Consider the following 19,793-nt stretch of genomic DNA (forward strand, 5'->3'; position numbering starts at 1 on the left):
GCTCCATTCTGAAGAGGTGATGCATTTTTTGAAAAGACTGATTGATAGCATAAATGACTAAAAGCTGATTAGAGTTAACTTTCGCTGGAGAACAAGAGTTGGTGGGGTTGCCTGCTCGCTGTTAGGGTGCACGTAAGCGGAGCAAAACACCGTCCACAGAGTTAGTGCTCGTCCAGTGGGCTGGTCTGTGCTAAGGGCCTGTTTGGTGCTTTATTAGCTAATCCCTTTAATAGGGCCACGCTTATGCCACATTTCTTAAGGCAAATGTGATAGAGCCACAGCTTCTGTAATTATCTTTAATAAAGCTTTTTTTTACCGGTACAAAGGATTATCTTTTAAGTTTTGTGTTACTACCACTTTGGATGAATTGGGGCTCTCTGTAGACTAAAGTGCTCAGAATTTTCCCACTTACACTGCTAATCACTCACCTTATAACTGCAAGCACGCCTCACTGGCGGCGTAGTGGGCACTGAACTAGCCCTGGAGGAGGGGCTCCTTGTGGAGGAGGCAGTTTGTTCATGGTTTTCAGTTTCGAGAGACCAAGAGGACTTCATGGGAGGGCTAAGGTGACCCATGAGATGAGTTTTAAAGTAACAAGGGAACTTTTTACTGTATGGGTGGAAATGGATGTTAGTTAAACATTCTGTGGTAATCATGTCACAGTGTCTGTACAGCAAGGCATGTGCCACACCTGAACCGTCAACAGAATGGCGTGTCAGTTATATCTCAATAGAACTAGAACCAAAAGTAGGCATCCCAAATGAATAACTTTTCACTGTAAGAAACTGTCAAAAGAAGAGCAAGCTATACCCAAACCAACAGAAGGAAATAAGAGTAGAGAAAATGCAATAGAGAATAGAAAACAGTAGAGAAATCATGAAACTAAAGGGGGTCTTTTTGAAAAGACCAGTAAAATTAACAAGCCTTAAATTAGACCAACTGAGAGTGTAAGTTTGTGTTACCTCAGGTCAAAAATAAGTCTCTCTTTTAAATTAAACTTACGTTCTGATAAATGTATCTCTTGTTTTAGAGATCATTGTTTTGAATTTATCAAGGTGGAGTATTCAAATAGAATGCATCTGTTTTGTGTAAGATATTTTCCCTAGATTAACTTTGGCAGCACATTTTACTGGATGTTCCCTAGTTGTAGAATTGGTTCGTAGATTACTCAAAGAGTTAATCATAGCTTCAGGTTGATGTAGCATGAAGAAACAATTGTGGTTTGGAGCAACCTCTGTTGATTGAATCTCAAGAGTTCTGCAAGTTCTCTTTTAAGGATTTATTAAAGTAATTTGAAAACTACTATTCTTGAATAGTTGGCACTGAGTGAGAAATTCAAAAGGCAAAGGAAATGGCCATAGTGATAAGTTCAAGGAGAAGAGAGAGTGGGAAATAGTGATGAAATACTGGCATTGGAATAGAGGAGAAAAGATTAAGTATAAATCCCCTTTTCTAAAAGGAGCACTCAAAGTTTTGCCAGCTATCAACAAATGCCGTTAAACTTCATCCTAAGAACTACTTCAAAAGAAATGAAAAGTTCTATGGTAACATTTATTTTAGTAGTATTGATAAAAATAAAAAACCAATACAGACAACATAAATGTCCATGGAGAAGGCTCTGGTTAAGTGTATTGCGTATCCACCAAAGAGAATATTAGAAACCCATTTAAATGCTTACATGAAAAATAATAGAAAAGAGTGGCGAAAGCCAAATACAGAAATGTTTCCTGATTTTATTGCATGAAAGTATGCAGAAGACTTTGGACAGTAAGGTGCTCTGCTCACTGAGGGCGATCTGGAAGGTTCATGGAACACGGGCATCGGCCTTTTGCTGCGATTAGCTTTTGAATTACTTACTGGCCATTATTTTGGCCAGTGCCCCTTCCCTGAGGCTTTTGAGGCTCTTAACTCCTTAGTGAATTTCCACTAACTCTTTCTAGGGGTCTAAAGTCACCTAAGTAATTAATTATAATTTACCTATCTCATATTATGATAATATGTTTGTACAGATACATTCTCTATTTTGGAGACACATGAATAGCATGTGTGTGAATTGAGGTACCCATAAAAGGGTTCCAGACATTTCAGTCCTAAATGTCAAGTATCTTTTGGAGGTAGACTACAAAGCAATTGGCAGACTTTTAAATAGCTATTTTGGTGGGGAAATTATGCAGTTTTTCTTTGAAAGATTTCCTCTTTCCATTAAGGATTGGGATAAAGGGAAAAAAGTCTCCGATATGAGAACTACAATTTTAAAAAACATTCACTTCTACTCCACAGTTTTATAGGAATAAAATCCAAAGCTGTGTAAGTATAAGATGACCTTTGGAAGCTACTTTTAAGAGACCATGTTCTCAGAACTTGTGCTAAGACGTGCAATATTGCATAATCCTATAGTTAGTTTAACTCTAGCAATTATGAAGTTCAAATAAACAATGTACTGAAATATATTATCTAGGAATGTTTTTCATCTGTTTCCTCTGCATAGTAAACCCTATTGCCCCTTCTCTTCCAGGGTAATTTTACTGTGTGCAGAATTCGGGGTTGAAGACTATTTTTCCTCAGCATTTTGACTGTATTACCACTTTCTCCTTGGGCATTTGTAGTAGTTGCTGCTGAGAATTTTGTTGTCAGTCTACTCTCTTTTCTCTAGCGTGGCTTTTAAAACTTTATTTTTGATGTTCTGTTTCAATTTCACTGTGATGTGACTGGGCATTGATTTAAATTTATTCCTGGGGTGTGCATTTTCCATCTGGAAAATCATGACTTTGGCTTTAGAACACTCATTGTCATATCCCTGCAGGTCTTCCTTCCTTCCTTCCTTCCTTCCTTCCTTCCTTCCTTCCTTCCTTCCTTCCTTCCTTCCTTCCTTCCTTCCTTCCTTCCTTCCTTCCTTCCTTCCTTCCTTCCTTCCTTCCTTCCTTCCTTCCTTCCTCCCTCCCTCCCTCCCTCCCTCCCTCCCTCCCTCCCTCCCTCCCTCCCTCCCTCCCTCCCTCCCTCCTTCCCTCCAATTAGCTATGTTTATATACCTGTTAACACACCTTGAATCTCTGTTTCATCTTTTTATATCATGATGTATCTAGATGGCTCTGGGTGAAATCATCATCTTTGAAATTATTTTTGAATAACCCTGTATGATTCCAGGTTTCATACTCCATTCTTTCCTAGATCAGTATGTTCTTGTTTCATTTTTCCTAATTTCTGCTTCATACTCTTCTGTTTTTTTTTTTTTTTAAGATTTATTTATTTATCCAAGAGCTGGGGTACAGGCCAGATGCGCGGGAGGGTGAGAGGATTCACCGGAGACAGAGCGGGGAACAGAACAGGCAGACTGATGAAATACACTGCTGAGGGGAGCAGCGGGTGGCAGGAGAGGTCTCCGCGCCATGTGGGACCCTCCCCAGCCGGCCAGGATCGAACCGGCGCTGCAGAGGCTGTGGACACTTCACAGCGAGCTCAACTGCCTGTGCCACCAGGGGAGGCCCTGTTCCATACTCTTCTTTTTAAGGTTGTATTCCCTATGTTTTTAAACTAAAACCTCCTTAACAAAATTTCAGAAATTTCCACATTCTTTTTTTTTTAAATTTTAATTTTAATTTTATTTATTTTTTTTATAGAGGCATGCTTTGTTTGTTTGTTTGTTTGTTTTGTTTATACATGCACTGGGTACAGTCAGAAGCGCGGGAGGGTGAGAGAATTCACCAGAGCCAGAGCGGGGAGCAGAGCAGGCAGAAGGACCGAAGGACACTGCTGAGGGGAGCAGCGGGCGGCAGGAGAGGTCTGCGCGCCATGTGGGACCCTCCTCAGGTGGCCGGGGAGCAGCCGGGGATCGAACCGGCGCCGTAGAGGCCACGGGCAGCCTTGCAACCCAGTGCTCAACCGCTGCGCCACCGGGGAGGCCCAATTTCCACATTCTTAAGACATCTATATCATAATTACTATGCACAAAAATGACAAATCACAAGCATGTATCGTTGATTACTACTAGTGAAATTCATTTTCTTCTGTAACATAAGGAAATCCAAACACCATACTTTTAGCTGTAGCTGGACCCTTAAAAATTCTTTTTCCTCATCACCATCTCATTCTTCCTTCCCTTTTCCTCTTAACCCCAGATACCTGTCTTGGTTAGTGTCTGCTACTTTTTATAAGTATTTTATTGAATTATCTGCAATCTAAATGTTTAATATTTGTTATTCTGATTTTACCACACAAAAGTTCTCAAACTCTTTCCATTTTGCTATAAATAACATTCTCTTTATGACAGAAGAGTATTCCATTGTGTGGCTAGACTACATCTTCTTGATCCAGTCCTCTGTCCGTGGACACTTAGGTTGTTTTCATGTTGTAGCTATTGTAAATAATGCGAAAATAATAGCAAACGCTGTAGAGTATGTAGTTTTTGGAGCTGATGGTTTCATGTTCTTTGGATAGATGCCCAAGAGTGGGATTGCTAGGTAATACAGTATTTCCATTTTTAGTTTTTAAAAGTAAATCCAAATTGCTTTCCACAATGGCTGTACCAGTTTACATTTTCACCGGCAGTGTAATGGGGTTCCTCTTACTCTGCATCCTCTCCAGTACTTGTTGTTGGGGGTCTTTTTAATATGTACCATTCTCACGGGTGTGAGGTATCTCATTGTGGTTTTGACCACCTCCCTCTGACATCATGAAACATATTACAAATGTTTTCCTTAACATATTTTATTGTTGCAGATCTTATACTTAAGTCTTTAATGTGTTTGGAATGTATTTTTGTGCATGGAGTTAGAGAGTGACATAGTTTCATTCTTTCACATTGACAGTCCAGTTTTTCCAGCACCATTTGTTAAAAAGACTCTCCCCATTTTATGGTTGTGGCTCCTTTATCCTGAATTAAGTATTAATATATACATGGATTTTTCTCTGGGCTTTCAGTTCCGTTACATTGACCCATGTTTCTATTTTAACACTAATACCATGTTTTTAACTCGTGTTGCTTTATAAGTAATATGGTGCTTCCATTTTTCTTATTTTTCCTCAGAATTCCTTTGCTATTCAAGATCTTTTATGGTTACATATTTATGTTACCATAACTTATGGTTACATATAAATAAATGGTTATATATAATTTGTTTTTGTTCACTTTCTTTGAGGAATATTGGCATTTTGATAGGGATTGCATGAAATTTATATATAGCTTTTGGTAGAATAGTCATTTTGACTATATTGATTCTCCCATCCATGGACATGGGCTATCTTTCCATCTCCTTATGTTGCAATCTATATCTTTTAGTAATGCCATACAGTTTCATTGTCTAAGTCCTCCACCTCTGTGGTTAGGTTAGTTCCTAGGTATTTGATTCTTTTTGAAGTGGTTGTAAGTGTAATTATTTTCTTAATTTCTTTTTCTGCCCATTCATTGTTTGTATATAAACATGTAACAAATTTTTGTAATTGGTCACTTTGCTGTATTCACTTATATTTTCTTAAAGCTTTTTGGTGGAGTCTTTAGAGTTTCCTACATACAATATAGGAATAATGATAGTTTCACTTCTTTTCTGACCTGGATTCCTTATATTTCCTGTTGTCATCTGATTGTTCTAGCCAAAGCCGCTAATACTAAATTAAATAGAAGTGGTGACAGTGGGCATCCTTGTTCCAGCGCTTGTGCTCTCACATCTGTCATTGCACATCATTTTATAAAAGAGTAAATTGAGGTTCAGAATGTGGAAGTAAACTACTTGGAGCATCAGAGGTATAAGTAACAGAACCAGTTGTTATAGAAGGGAGAGCTGGGAAAGATTTCTGGGGAGGTGCAAGAAATTTAATAATAACCGTTTAAAGAGCAAAAAAAATCATTCATTACACATAATTATAGATTGACTTAGCAAAGGTTAATAAGAATTTCAGTCTGTGCCCACCAATAATTTTCTGAATATGAATTATTTCCCTATATAAAGGTAAAATGCTTATTTTTAAAAAGTGTCATCCACAATATAGATTTACATTTATCTTGACCAAAATAGCCTACTTATTTTGATCAGTGGGCCAGATTTGGGATAGCAAAAGGCCAAGTGCAAACCTCAGCCTGCCTGCTAAAAGGTAGCAAAAAGAACTTTTACATAATAAATCACTATTATTTGTGCATTTCATTGTTGATTTTTAAGGTATACAAACCACAGAGACTTTGTGATTCTTCACTTAATTTATCAAGCCTTCAGTACAGTGCTTACATGCCAGAGGCTTTCTAGCTATTAGCTCATTTATAATGCTCATCACAAACCATGTGCAATAGGTTCTATTGCTATCTTCATTTTGCTAATGAGTAAACTAAGGCACAGAGAATTTCATGAATTTGTCCAAGGTCACCCAGAACAAATAAGAGTTTAAACTGTGATTCTAACCCTGGCTTGTCTAGCCCCAGAGTGCCAGTTCCTCCTCTTTTGCTCTGTTGTGCTGTGGCCTCTCAAAATTATTTTCTTAACTTCTCTCTTCTTAACAACTGAGTTAATGCATTTTATGTTATGAAACCTCTTTAAAAATTAGCCTCACCCCTCTACTAATGACTTGTTTTCTTCCTTTGGATTCCCTTTGGCCCATATAAATGTAAACCTGCATTGTGGAAGACACTTATTATTTTGTGCTCATATTATTGTGTGAAGCTTATTTTTGCTAGCATCATTTTTCTGGAAGATGCCACAGTTCATCTAATCAGTTTATCAGGTGTTAATGGAATGTGCTTATGTGGGCCCACATTTTGCTGAGAGCCATGGCAGCACAAAGGGGGTGATGTGTTCATCACCCATAGGGCCTACCTCCTTCCTCCCCCTCTAAAGAGCAGTTACGCCTAACTCTCGCCTAGCATATCTAGAACTCCTGTTTTCCAGGTGCCACAGTTAAACACTGCGGCATGATTTATTGTCAAGGGTTGTAGGCAGTAGCTAGACACCGTGTTTCCTGTCACTAACAAAATAGCCCAGTTTACCCCCGGGGTCTGTTGTCATTGACCCCTGCCACGGTGACAGAAACCAGGAAGCACTCCTAAGTAACCAGGGAGGAGAACAAGCGTGGAAGTGGGGCAGCAGGCTGGGCACTCAAATGTGCTATGGTGTTAACAGGAAAGGCTTGTGTCCAGGGAGGCAGCGTGACAGACTAGTCAAGAGCATGAACTCGGAGTTCAAAGCCTGTCACTGACATTTGCTGGTTGTGTGTCTTTGAACAAAGTTTCTCAATTTCATCATCTATAAAATGGGGATAATGGTAGTATCTACTTTCACAGGGTTGTTGTGGTGATTAAGTTAATATGCATAAGCATTTAGAAAGCTCCTGGCAGATGGCCAGCCCTCAAGGAAAATTAGCTGTTATAATTATTTGTTACCACAGGCCCAGTGAAAAAGGCAGCCTAGTTAGCAAACACAGAACAGACTCAAAAAAGCCAGATATTAGTGGTCAAAAGCCAGAGTGAGCGCTGGCCGACTGGCATACTAAACCACAGGTGGTGGGATCGTGCTCTTTCCCACTCCTGTGGCCTCTCACAGGCTGGCCTTCATCAGGGGTCAGCACACGACAGCCTTCAGGCCAGAGCCAGATCATCACTTGTTTCCATAAATAATGGAAATGAGAAGAATCAATGGAAAGACAGATAAGCCTCCCCCTGAGCTGTTTAACTCACTCACATACCTCAAGGCCTGTGTCTAGAGTTGGTGGCTTTGCCTTGAGGGCTCCCTGTGACCCAAGTCCGTCTTTCGGGCTTTACCAAAGTGTCTTGAGCACACAACCTTTATTCAACCCGCATCTTCACAGGCTTGCAGTGGGCGCTCTTTTCCATCTGTTTCTCAAGCATATTTAGAAGGAACCAAATTGAGGCCTTGTCTTCAAGGTAAGGAAGCGGAAAACAGTCCTGTCCAGGGAAAACAGGATAAATAGTTTCTTTCTTCCCAACTCGCCTAAGTGCCTGCCCAGCAAATTCCGTAGGCCTCACCTACTGGTGTGCTGGCAAAGCTCCCCCAACAGAACAAGCCCCACTTGTGCGCTTTGCCAACCTCTGTGTCGTGGACTCACCGTGGCTGGTGGTGGTGGATGGGGAAGGGTGGGGTGAGCATACACCATGCTAGACCTGCTGCTCAGTCCTCTGTAAGGATTGCCTTGCAGACGAGGGCATTTTGGTTTTATTTTTCCTTTTTAAGTCTAGGGCTCTGTTCCAGCTCAATCCCAGAATATGCTCTTAGAAATGGGGTCATAAAAATGTAGAAGTAATGGGGCCATATTTTTGAAGTCTCTGGCAACTTCCCGCTTGTTCCTATTTAACTTGCACCACTAGGTGGCACTTTAAGGACATTACAGGAAATTGACTGGATTTTTTTTTTTTTTATTATTGAAGGATGATAACATGCATATTGCAAAGTGTTCATTGAAAAACAACACAGTGAATTTTCACAAGCTAAATGTGTGTAATCAAGACTGAAACCAAGCAGAATATTGCTAACACCACAGAAAGCCTTTTTAATGCAGTTTTCTAGTTTCTAGCCCTAATTCTTGGGGTTACCACTATTCTGACTTTTAACAACATAGGCTTGTTTTCTACCTTATATAAGTAGAACCATGCACTATGTACTCTTGTGTCTGACTACTTCTGCTTAAATATGGAATATGATTCATGCATCTTGTATAATTGTAGATCATGGCTGTGTAGTATTCCATTGTATGTGCAAATAGATCCCTGTTTGTTACTGTTGATAGATTTGGGTAGTTTCCAAATTTTGTTATTTAAGAATAATGCTTCTATGCATATTCATGTGTAAGTTTGGGAGTAAATGTATGATTTCATTTCTCTTGGGTGTATACCTAGGAGTAGAATTTCTGGGCCATAGGGTAAGCAAATGTTCAGCTTTAGTGAATGCTGCCAAACAGTTTTTTTTTTTATAGAGGCATGTTATTTATTTATTTATTTGTTTGTTCTGTTTATACAAGCACCGGGTACAGTCAGAAGTGCGGGAGGGTGAGAGAATTCACCAGAGGCAGAGTAGGGAGCAGAGCAGGCAGAAGGACCGAAGTACACTGCTGAGGGGAGCAGCGGGCGGCAGGAGAGGTCTGCGCGCCCTGTGGGACCCTCCTCCGGGGGCCGGGGAGCAGCTGGGGATGGAACCGGCGCTGCAGAGGCCGCGGACAGCTTCGCAACCCAGCGCTCAACCGCTGCGCCACCGGGGAGGCCCAACTGCCAAACAGTTTTGCAAACTGTTTGTACTGATTTATGTGCCATCAGTTGTGTTCACATTCCAGTTCCCATATCCTCATCAATACTGAATTAATTTTATGGCTGGTTCCTACTTCTTACATAATTTTAATAGCTCTCTTTCTAGCCAGCTATTTCTAATGGAGGTTTTTAAAAACCACCTTCCTCTGATGGACATAGCACATGCAGGAAGGGCTGGTCACCCCAAAGGGGATATTTATAACAGTCTAAGTAAAAGCTAGCAGTAGTTAGGAAAGATGTTATTCCAACACTCCATCACTGATACAGAACAATGGAACTGGAAAGGAAATTGAACATTACAAGTGTAGTAAAATAACAGTGGGGCTAGGACTTTGAGACCCTTTGGAATTTTTATATACTTTTGCTATTGTTGCCAGGCCCATAGATGTCAGGTTAGGCACTAGCAAAAAGGATTTCTAAAGGCCTCATAACTAGATGCTTTTGAACTGTGGTGGCAGAGGGTGCCTGTTTGGGGAGTTGTTTGGTGTGGCGTAAGCATGGTGCGGCGTCTCTCCAGCCCTGTGCAATGAGGAACATGAATCCTAAGAGATTCCTGCCATAGTCACTTTACCTGTGAGGGCCCTGGTTCTTCAGACGGTGTCAGAATTTAGTTTCAGGCATGTGATGAGCAGAAACTGGTGCTCAAACTTGTCTTAGATCTCTGCTTATTACTAGAAATTGAAACTAGAAGGACAAAACCCTAGTCATGGTCAAAGTATTTGTTGTCAGACCAAAGTGCCCAGAATCCTTTAGTTGTAACAGTAAGTCTGTTTCATGGATGTTGCCAGAATCCAGTAGGGTCCAGGAATCCCTGGGGGACTGTGCTACGTGACTGCTCTATCCAGGGACTGGTTGTCCACTATAGTTACTGATTATCTACTTTCATCGAAATTTCCCTGAGCTCCTCTGTCAGTGTTCCCCTGGGTGTCTCCAATGTTGAATTGGCCTGCCGTAGGGAGCCACAACACTTCTGTGCTGAGGCGGCCATGAAAGCTGAAAGTCTGAAAGGGGTTGTATTTAAAAAAAAAATTCTGCTCGCGAATATTGGTAGCAGTAAATAGCCAGTGGCAAGGGTTTGGATTGTGGATCGCCTGCTTTATGGGATCTGTTTATAATCTAAACTGGAATCGGGACTTTCTCAGTCTTGGTTTTCATCTCTTTGACAAGAGGGGAAAAGTCTCTTAGGTTGAATTGACTGCTACTTGCAATAGCAGAAATGATGCCTGAGGACACCAATTGTAATTTCACTCCTAGTTATGATAGTAACTGCCACCGTTGAACAGTTACTGTATAATTGTGCTGAGCACTCTAGACAGATGTTTCCCTTAACTTTAGTAATGCTAGGAGTCAGGTGGATTTTTCCCTCACGTGGATGAAGAAATTGTGGCTCGGGGAGGTTAAGCACATGCCTGATTAGATACCAAGCAAGTTCAAAGCCTGGATTTGACTCCAAATCCTGTGCCCTCTAACTGCTGGGCTCTGTGGCTCAGTTTACATGGGACTTGTCCAGTTGAATCTGAAACAGGATCGGCTTCATTATTAGCTCATTCCACACATTGGTCAGAGGACATGCTGTTCGCTGGCATGCAGCATAGGTATTGGGAAATGATAGTGAAGCAAGACATGGACCCTGCCCTCCAGGTACTGAGACTTTGGCTCTATTTCTGTCTCTCACAGGTGACATGGGTCATGGATTTTGGTAATCATCCCTGCAGGCTGTTCTGCCCTTTGGACTCTCTCAGACTGGTTATGGACTCTTGGGGTTTGTTGTAGCTAGTGTGCTGTTGGCTCTTCATCTTCTCTGCCTGTGACTTTCCCGTGTTCCCTCACATAGCAGAGCCGGGGGTGAGGTGAAAGGCACTGAACGACACTTAGCATACCAAAAGGGTGTTGGAGATCCCCTAGAAGATCTCCGGGGACTTTCTGTTCATCTGCCTAGAATCTAGCCAGTACCTTTGGGATTCCCAGTCTTGGAATCTGCTTGGATTATCTGGTGATAAAGGAATCTGTAGTTTTTTTTCCTTTTCTTTTTAAAATTGTGGCGAATTTGGCTTACTTACATCATTGTGTTTTAGAAGTATAGGATCACTCCCTTCAGGTGTTGTTACCACCCACCCCCAAAACACCCGTAGTCCTTCATCCTAGTCCATGGTGCGCCCTCCCACCTTGTTCTTGCCTGCCCCCCTCTGGAGCCTCAATTCTGTAGTCAGATTTCTAGGGTTAGTTCTTAGTTTGACTTTATCTGACCCTTTGTTTTGTTTCTATAGATTCCACACGTAGCCGACAGTTTCTTTTTTTAATCTGTTAGTTGTATGAATATTACAAACTTTAAGTCACCAATCCTTACCGGTTAGTTCTGCAACTAGACGACTTATTTTTTAAAGGAGAGTCGATTCTTTTGATTTGTAAACAAAAATCTAATTGCTGATGATTTTGCCCAGCCTCACATACTCATTTGTTGATTGATGGAACCATATGGCATCCACCTCCCTACCCCCTCCATAGTAAATGGACAAGAAAACAATTAAGATGCCTACTGAGTTTTTGCTGGACCACCTGTGGCCTTTTCCAGATGAGTACCTGGGTGTTCTTGTCTCTTCAATGAAGAGTTTGGACCACCAGTGGTTTCTACTGGTTTTGGGGTGGCTACATAAAATCTCCCAGGGAGTTTGCTATAATAGAAGTTTCTAACACTCTACTCCTTGGAGATTTTAATTAGGGAAGTCTGGTTTAGTTATCAAAAAGTCTGTAATTTATAAAAATTCCCCAGCTAATTCTGTGCAGCTATATCTGGGAACTGCTGGACAAGAAGGGGTAGAACACACAGAATTGAGTTGGGAGGAAATTCCTGATCTAGTTGAAGATTCAGGCACTAGTTCTGTGCCTGAAGTAGGCCCTACATGGGTGCACTGACGCCAGATGATGGGCGATCTTTCACTGGTTGAAGGGTTGTTGTGCACCAGGGGGCTTAAGGACCCATTAAGGGGCTTTGAGGAAATAGTGTTTTGATGAGAAAATGCATTCCTCGGTAATCTGCAGGGTGGATTGGACCAGGGAACAAGCTGAAGGCTGAAAAAGACCCATTGAAGTTTTTGCAGTGGCCCAGATGCGCACCTGGGCTCAGCTGGGCGCTGTGGGGCCTTGATGGAGCCAGCCTGCCTGGATGGACGGGAAATCTGGGACATGTTATTTTAAGCTACTTTTTAAAAATCCGCAATTTATCAGTGTTGTGTTCATCTGCTTTAACCATTATAATGAATGATTTCTATTGTGTTTGTGTCCAGAAGGTTTTAAAGGCGCCCAGTAAATAAATTCATGCAGAGAAGTAGTTGGCAGCAGCAACAACAGCTGCTGTGGCTGAGAGCGGCGGGGGGTGGGAAGGAAGGAAGCTCTTCCTTGCTGGGCAGCACCCCACTTCTCCCTGCCTCCTTACTCTGGGCCCCGTCGAGAGGAAAGTACAGCAGGGGCCCTGGAGTTGGAGCTGCAAACACCGTGAAGAAGGCTCCTCGGAAGGACTGGGTGTGGAACGTGCATTTGGCATTCAAGTCAAACGGAATATTTTCCCTTTGTTCTAAAACTATAGGTCAGTGTTTCCCACTCAGTTGCACAGAACATTAGTTCTGCTGGATATTTAGAGAAATTACATGAGAATACGGAGTTGAAGGGAGTATATTTGGAACTGCTGGGTAAGCAAAAGCAGGCACCTCCCTTTACCTCACACAACCTCCGAGCAAGTGAGGCGCTGTGTGTTCTGTGAATTTCCAAGAGGGAAGTAGACCGCCAGTGTCTCCTGAGCTTATCTGTAGAGTCTTCTCCCCTCTGAACCAGGGGCTGGCAAACTGTGACCCGTAGTCCCACTGTATCCCAGCACCTGTTTTGTAAATAACAGTTTATTGGAACACAGCCATGCCCACTTACTGTGTTGTCTGTGGCCACTTTAGCTTTCAGCCAGAGAGTTACATGTTTGCAAGGGAGACAGAATGAATGACTTTAAAGCAGAACATTTCCTACCTGGCTCTTTACAAAGTGTATTTGCCAATCTCTGTTCTAAGTAATTCATGGAACTGGTATTCCCTGGAACCCCTATTTGAGGGATACTGCTGTAAGAAAATATAGATGGGTTATCCTAGCACTTCTTTGTGATGGATCTGCTTCATTTTATTCAGCTTTTGTGCATCCACATTTCTTCCCTCTTGCTCTAAACTATTTTCTCTCTCAATCATTTATTCATTGTCCAAGATCAAAACTTGGCTTCCACGTGTCATTATTCTTTCCCTTAATCGCATTCCATCAGTCACCGAGCATGGTTCAGTCACCACTCTAAATAGCTCTCAAATCTGCCCGCCCTCATTCCTACCAGACTGGTTTAGATGATCATCTCCTCTCATCTTGTTTTCTTCTTCAGCTCTCTGATTGAATTTCCTTACCCCAGGTGGGTTGCTCCCAACCTGTTTTGCTCACTGGCTCTAGAATAATCTTTCTAAGAGGCAAATCTAGCCAGATCAGTTCCCTACTCAGAATCCTCAGTGGCCCCTATGACCCTCAGGATAAAGTTCAAATACTCAACATGAATGTGTCTGCCAAGGATCAGGAAAACAGAAACCACTCTCGATACCTCACATTGGAAACGATTTCGTTCAATGAGGTACTTTATGGAAAGAACTCAATGGGCTCGAGGAGCAAACAGGAGGGAACATGGCCACAGTCAGGTGTGCCACAACTTTCTGAAAATAAAGACACTGTAAGAACTAAAGGAACCAGCTGAAGATGCTTGGGTCGCCTGAAGTCATTACAAGATCTCCTGACTGCAGAAACCCATGATTTTCTTCCTGTCACTGCCAGGGAAGTAATAACATGGCTTCTGTTTTCTTTCATCTTCTTGATTTCATCTGAGTGACTCTCCATAGCAGCCAGGAACCCTGTGGGGAGGAGATTCTGTAAATGCAGTTCCTGGCCTCCACCCCCTGCAGTAAAAGGAAGTGCGTCGTCTGTGAGACCACATGTGATCCCCTCCACTGCCTGTCTCCAGTTTCGGCTCTTCTGCTCCTCTCCCCACTTTCACCCTTATCCTGCCCTGCTGTAGATGCATACTGTAGACATACTGGTGGGTCTTTTAAGCAGCCCAGAACAACTAGCATCATCTCTAAGTGTTTGTGCGTCAGAGATTGAGGAGCAACTGATCTAATCTCGGCAGTTCTGGCTCAGGGTCTGTCATTGGCCTGCGGGCAGAATGTCAGCCAGGGCCATCGTCATCTGAGGGCTCAACCAGGGCAGGACGATCGCCTCTGGGATGGTTCTGACACAAGACTCTTTTTTTTTTTTTTTTTGTGAGACCCTCGCTGGCGGCCAGGGAATGAACCCGTGCTCGGTGCAGAGGCTGCGGGCAGCCTCGCAAGCCCAGCGCTCAACCGCTGCGCCACCAGGGGAGGCCCTGACACATGACTCTTGACAGAAGACCTTACTTTCTTGCTCGGGGACCCATGTTAGGACTGCTTGAATGTCCTCCCAGCACAGCAGCTGTTTTTGTCCAGAACAAGCGAGGAGAGAGAGAGACAGGCAGATGCCGACCAGTCAAGGAGGCGCATACTCAAGTGCTTCCCCTCTTTGGGGAGTGTATTGCCTGGTGTATCAGGTCTGGCTCCCTAGCAGCAGAACCTGAGATGAGGATTCTTGGAAAGTGACACATCAGCTATAGGAAAGAATATCTGTATAATTGAATGAGAGAATGAACCCTTCTTCTGGTGGTGAGCCACGATGCTCAGGCTTTCGAGGACCTATACCCATTTGTGAGAAGCCAACTGAGCAGGGGCCATACTGTCCCAGCAACCATGGGAACAGACAGAACCCCAGGAAGGTTCTCCACATCCTATGGGGCAGTGCCTTCCAAGTGCTTATGACCTAGCCATGCTTTTCACTGTAAGATTAGAATGAAAATATGTCTCATTTGTGGGCAGGGGAGCATAAATATTAAAACACACACATATATGCATATAGAGAGCTCATATTTTAATATTAATACTTATGTTTTTTCCCCTCACCACCCTTCTTCCTTCCTCTCCCCCCTCCCTCTTAACCCAGAGCCCCCAGAATGTTTACTGATGTCCACTAGTTTTTGGAAGTGCTTGATGTTGTCATGTTATCTGCTGTGTGAATGTTCAGCGTTTGTTTTTAATGTTCTGACTTTGCTGCATATAATCTCTCAAATTCCCACCATTTTGTTGAAAACAGATGCATTTCACCCTTTCTTATGGCTGTATAAGTACTCCGTGGTATGTATGTGCCACATCTTCTTGATCCATTCGTCTGTGGAAGGAGCTGTAGGCTACTTCCATGTCCACACTATTGTGCATAATGCCGCTGTGAGTATTGTGGAAGCTGTGGGTTTTTGTGTTGATGGTTTCTGTGGACAGCTGCCCAAGAATGGAATGGCCAGATCGTATGGTACTTCCATTCTTAGTTTAAGATAAATCTAGATTCCTTTCCATAATGATTTCACCAGCTCACATTCCCACCAACAGTGTAATAGAGTTCCTTTTTCTCTACATGCTCTCCAGCACTTGTTGGGGGTCTTTATATGAACTGTTCTCATGGGTGTCAGGTGGTCCCTCATTGCAGTTTTAAACTGCACCTCTCTTTTAAGAAGCAATGATAGACATTTTTTTGTGTCTTTTGGCCTTCTGGATGTCCTCTTTGGTGACTTGTCTGTTTGTATCTGCTGCCCATTTATTAATTGGGTTATTTTGGTTTTTTATTGAAGTGTATGAGGCTTTTTTATGTATCTTGGATAGTCATTCCTTATCCATACTATATTGTATATTTTCTCCCACTCAGTAGGGTCTGTTGAATCATCTTGTATTTTCTTTTGCTGTACAGAAGCTTTCTAACTTGAGGTGTATGTATTTTTATTTATTTATTTATTTAAAAGATTTATTTATTTATTTATACATGCACTGGGTACAGGCAGAAGCACGGGAGGGTGAGAGAATTCACCAGAGCCAGAGCGGGGAGCAGAGCAGGCAGAAGGACCGAAGTACACTGCTGAGGGGAGCAGCGGGCGGCAGGAGAGGTCTGCGCGCCATGTGGGACTCTCGCCCGGCAGCTGGGGATTGAACCGGCGCTGCAGAGGCTGCGGGCAGCTTCCCAACCCAGCGCTCAACTGCTGCACCACCGGGGAGGCCCTGTATGTATTTTTAAAGGCATCTTATAGTCAACCTCAGTGAGCCTTGTCCCAACAGTCATTATCCTGGTTTGCCATATCCTGGCTGGGCACACGCTGTCACACATGGAGGTGGGGGGGTGATAGGTGGGAGAGGACCGCCACTTGCATTCTTGATTGTAATCCGCACATTTGTTTCCTTCACAAGATTCAAGCGTTGGCTTTCAGACAAGTGAACGAAACTAGCAAAACTTGGGACAAGGGCATGTTGTCCCAGGCCCTGTGACGTGCTGTGGTGTGTGTTTCTATTGTGCAGACTAGTTTGCGGGCAAATGGAGGATGAAGCTCACTAGAATGTGGAAGTCACGTTAGCTCGTAGGGAGGGTTTTTCTCAGCCTGGTAACATTTCGCATCTCTGGCTAACAGCAGCTGAAAGCAAGGTCGGCTAACACTGCAGCCTAGTGTAGTGTGGCAAGCTACGTGCACAAAGCTTTAGGGCGTGGGGGACTTGGGGAGTAGCACGTCATGTGGCCTGCCCGTGCTGTGTGCAGGCTGCGGGTGCCGTGTGTCCAGAGGGCTTTGAGGGCAGGCCTCGCCAGGCTGCGCGCCCTCAGCAGCCTCAGCCCTTGCTCTCGCATGCTCCCCCACATGCACACCTTTTTAAAGGTAAGGAGTCGCTTCCCCTAGAGTGCTTCTTTATTATTGATTATTCAAATTGAAGTCTTAAAATTGCGAGTAATGTTTTCGTTAGTGTTCACGCTAAACTTTTAAGTTACTTCTCAGCCCTGTTTTTTCCGATAAGCTTGCTTTTTTTAAGAGTTTGAACTTGAGAAGTGTTGGGTATTTTTTAGTGCAGTGTATGTCCAGTTATAGAAGAAGGTGCCATGATTCCGTTCCCTCAAGTTGAGTAATTCTCAAAAGGGGTGAGAGGGAAGAGTAGGACCCACAAGGCTGAGCGGGTCTGACCATGCTTGGCTGCTCGTTGGTCTGAATCCTTTCTGTTGGTGACCGTTTTCCCACATGCTCCTTTTTATGTCAGTTCTTCTGTTTATGCATTTTTATCCTCTTTGTGATCTTTTGCTACAGTCTGAACAGGCCTCGGAGGCTGAGTTGCACCCCCAGCTGAACAGAGCCCCCTCCCAAGCCGCCGAAGGTAGTCCTGCAAAGAAGGTAAGGCCAGCATGAGGGCGCCGCTGTGGTGTGCTGAGGCGCCCGTCCTGGGCTTGTCGCCTCTCTTAGCAAATCTACCGTTCAAGGGTTTTTACATCCTGACGTGAGTGTGCAAGATCCAGAGCTCATGGAATTTGGTTCTTTGTGAAGATTAGGGTCCTGATCTTGATGTTACTGACAGTTTGTATTTCCGCCTTCAACCTCCTAGCTACACGTGGTGGCCTTGCTTTTGACAGGATGAAGAGGTGCAGTGGGGGCAGGTCAGATGCTTTTAGCAAAACTCCACACTCCTGCTGATGAGCCTCCAGGAGCACCCTGGGGGAGGGGTAGTCTCCCCCTTTCTGTCTTTGTACCATGGTCTCCTCTTGCATCCCATCACCTTCACCTCAGCCCACTCATGTCACTGAGTCACCTGTCACCTGCTCAGCAAGCACCACACTCACTCTCGTCGCCACCTCACCCTCCTCTTGTCCTTCCCATCAAAAGCAGTGGGCCCTGGGCCCCGGAGCCCAGGCGAGGCAGGGCCTCCGGGGAAGTAGGTCAGCTCTCTCCTTCGGAAGACACTGGCTCTTTTGCTTGACTTCATGTTGAAAGAGGGGGTCGGGGAACGACGAGCGCGCTACAAGACCATTACAGACTTGAAAACTTGAAAACTTCCACATGCCCCAAACTGAGACCAGAGCCGGTTTTGTCTTCAGTTAGAGAAGGCCCAGTGGGTGAGACCCACGCAGCATTTGAAAAAGACTGGGATCACGCAAAGGCACGCCACGCAAAGTACGCAGGAGCAACCTCAGTGTACTTCCAGTGACAAAAAGAGGTCCTAGACTGCAGGCGTGAAGACCCGCTGGAATCTGATGCCCAAGTCCCTCCGCTGCTTTGCTTTCTTCATGTTTGATTGATTTGCTGCTAGATTGCAGAACTGTCTAGCTTGGGGAGCACAACTTCACCCCTCCACGTGTGCATGTGCCTCACTCACCCTCCCACACTGTCCAGGGCCACAGCTCCATCCCCCCAGGCTCTCCCCTGCCCCTTCGTCCAGTCTGGGAAACAGTTTATTTTTCATAATCCGAAGAATCATTCTTGTTTCGCTCGCTTGTTTTCTCTGGTTATTTACATCCCACGAGTGACTGAGGCCATCCATTATCTCTTTCACTTTCTTATTTCACTTAGTATAATCTTAACTGACCAAAATGTCCCAAGATTCATTTATTTTTTTTTGTCCCAAAAGGCACTATTTCATCATTTTTAAGAGCTGAGTGGTATTCCATCCGGTATGTAGTCCATAGTTTCTTTAGCCAGTCGTCTGGCCACGGGCATTTCGCTGATTCTGGCGCTGGCTATTTTGAATAATGCTGCTATAAACAGAAGTGTGAATAAGTTTTTTTGAGTTAGTGTTTACATATTTTGGGGGTAGATACCTGGTAGTATGGTATTCCCGTTTTCAGGGTTTTTTTTTTTTTTTGAGGAATCTCCATACTCTTCTCTATAGAGGCAGCACCAAGTGACGTTCCCAGCAGCCGTGGATGAGGGTCCTTTTCTCCACCTCCTCGCCAACAGCTGCTGTTGCCAGGCTTTTCTATATGGCCCCTTCTCACAGGGGGGAGGCGCCTAGTTCTTGCCCAGCCGCGAATCAGCCCTGTATCTCCGGCTGTGGGTAGAGCACCCCGACCCTGAGCAAGGGGCCAGAGGGCCACGGGGATTGACATGGTGGCGGAGAACATTTGCTTTAACTTTTTGATTTTTTTGTTCTGTCTTTAATCCACAGGACATGCCGTATTCTCAGCCTCCATCAAAGCCCATCCGTAGGAAATTTCGAACTGAAAATCAAGTTACAGAAAGCCAAGAACCTTCTGCCCCTGTCAGCGGGCCGACTCCTGTAGCAAATGTGAAGCCTCATCCAACCGTCCAGAAGTGAGTAGGACACGCAAATGAGAGGGAGGCAGAAACTTCCTTTTAAATCCGCGGCGTATGTCAGGGTCAGGCCTTGCATTTACACTCACACCCTTGGGGAGCGTCCCTTGCGGGCTGTCGTCACACCGGATTCATCTCCTTAATGGAGCTTTTACATAGGAAGAGGTTTTCTAAGCACTAGGACCTAACGTGAGCCAACGGGCTATGGTTGGCTTCGGGCTGGCTTGATTTCCTTCCTTGCCTTTCGACCCCTCTTTTGAATAACATCATTGTCTGCTCCATTTAGGGCGCAGTAACTAATAAAATAAAATGTTCTCTCCA

General features: G+C 43.8%; 1 protein-coding gene across 3 annotated transcripts in view; it reads left to right on the top strand.

The window, feature by feature from the left end:
* The window catches only part of REPS2 (RALBP1 associated Eps domain containing 2), a gene marked incomplete at both ends in the record, with an annotated part of 164,245 nt that overhangs the window by 134,605 nt on the left and 9,847 nt on the right, over positions 1-19,793 (top strand). For all 3 annotated transcript variants that reach the window (XM_084258093.1, XM_084258094.1, XM_084258095.1), the window contains 2 exons: positions 17,478-17,561; positions 19,327-19,472. In XM_084258093.1, coding sequence (XP_084114219.1) covers positions 17,478-17,561; positions 19,327-19,472 — 230 coding nt within the window. The remainder of the gene's footprint in view (positions 1-17,477; positions 17,562-19,326; positions 19,473-19,793) is intronic.

The sequence above is a fragment of the Talpa europaea genome, assembly GCF_964194135.1.
Source record: "Talpa europaea genome assembly, chromosome: X".
NCBI lineage: Eukaryota > Metazoa > Chordata > Mammalia > Eulipotyphla > Talpidae > Talpa > Talpa europaea.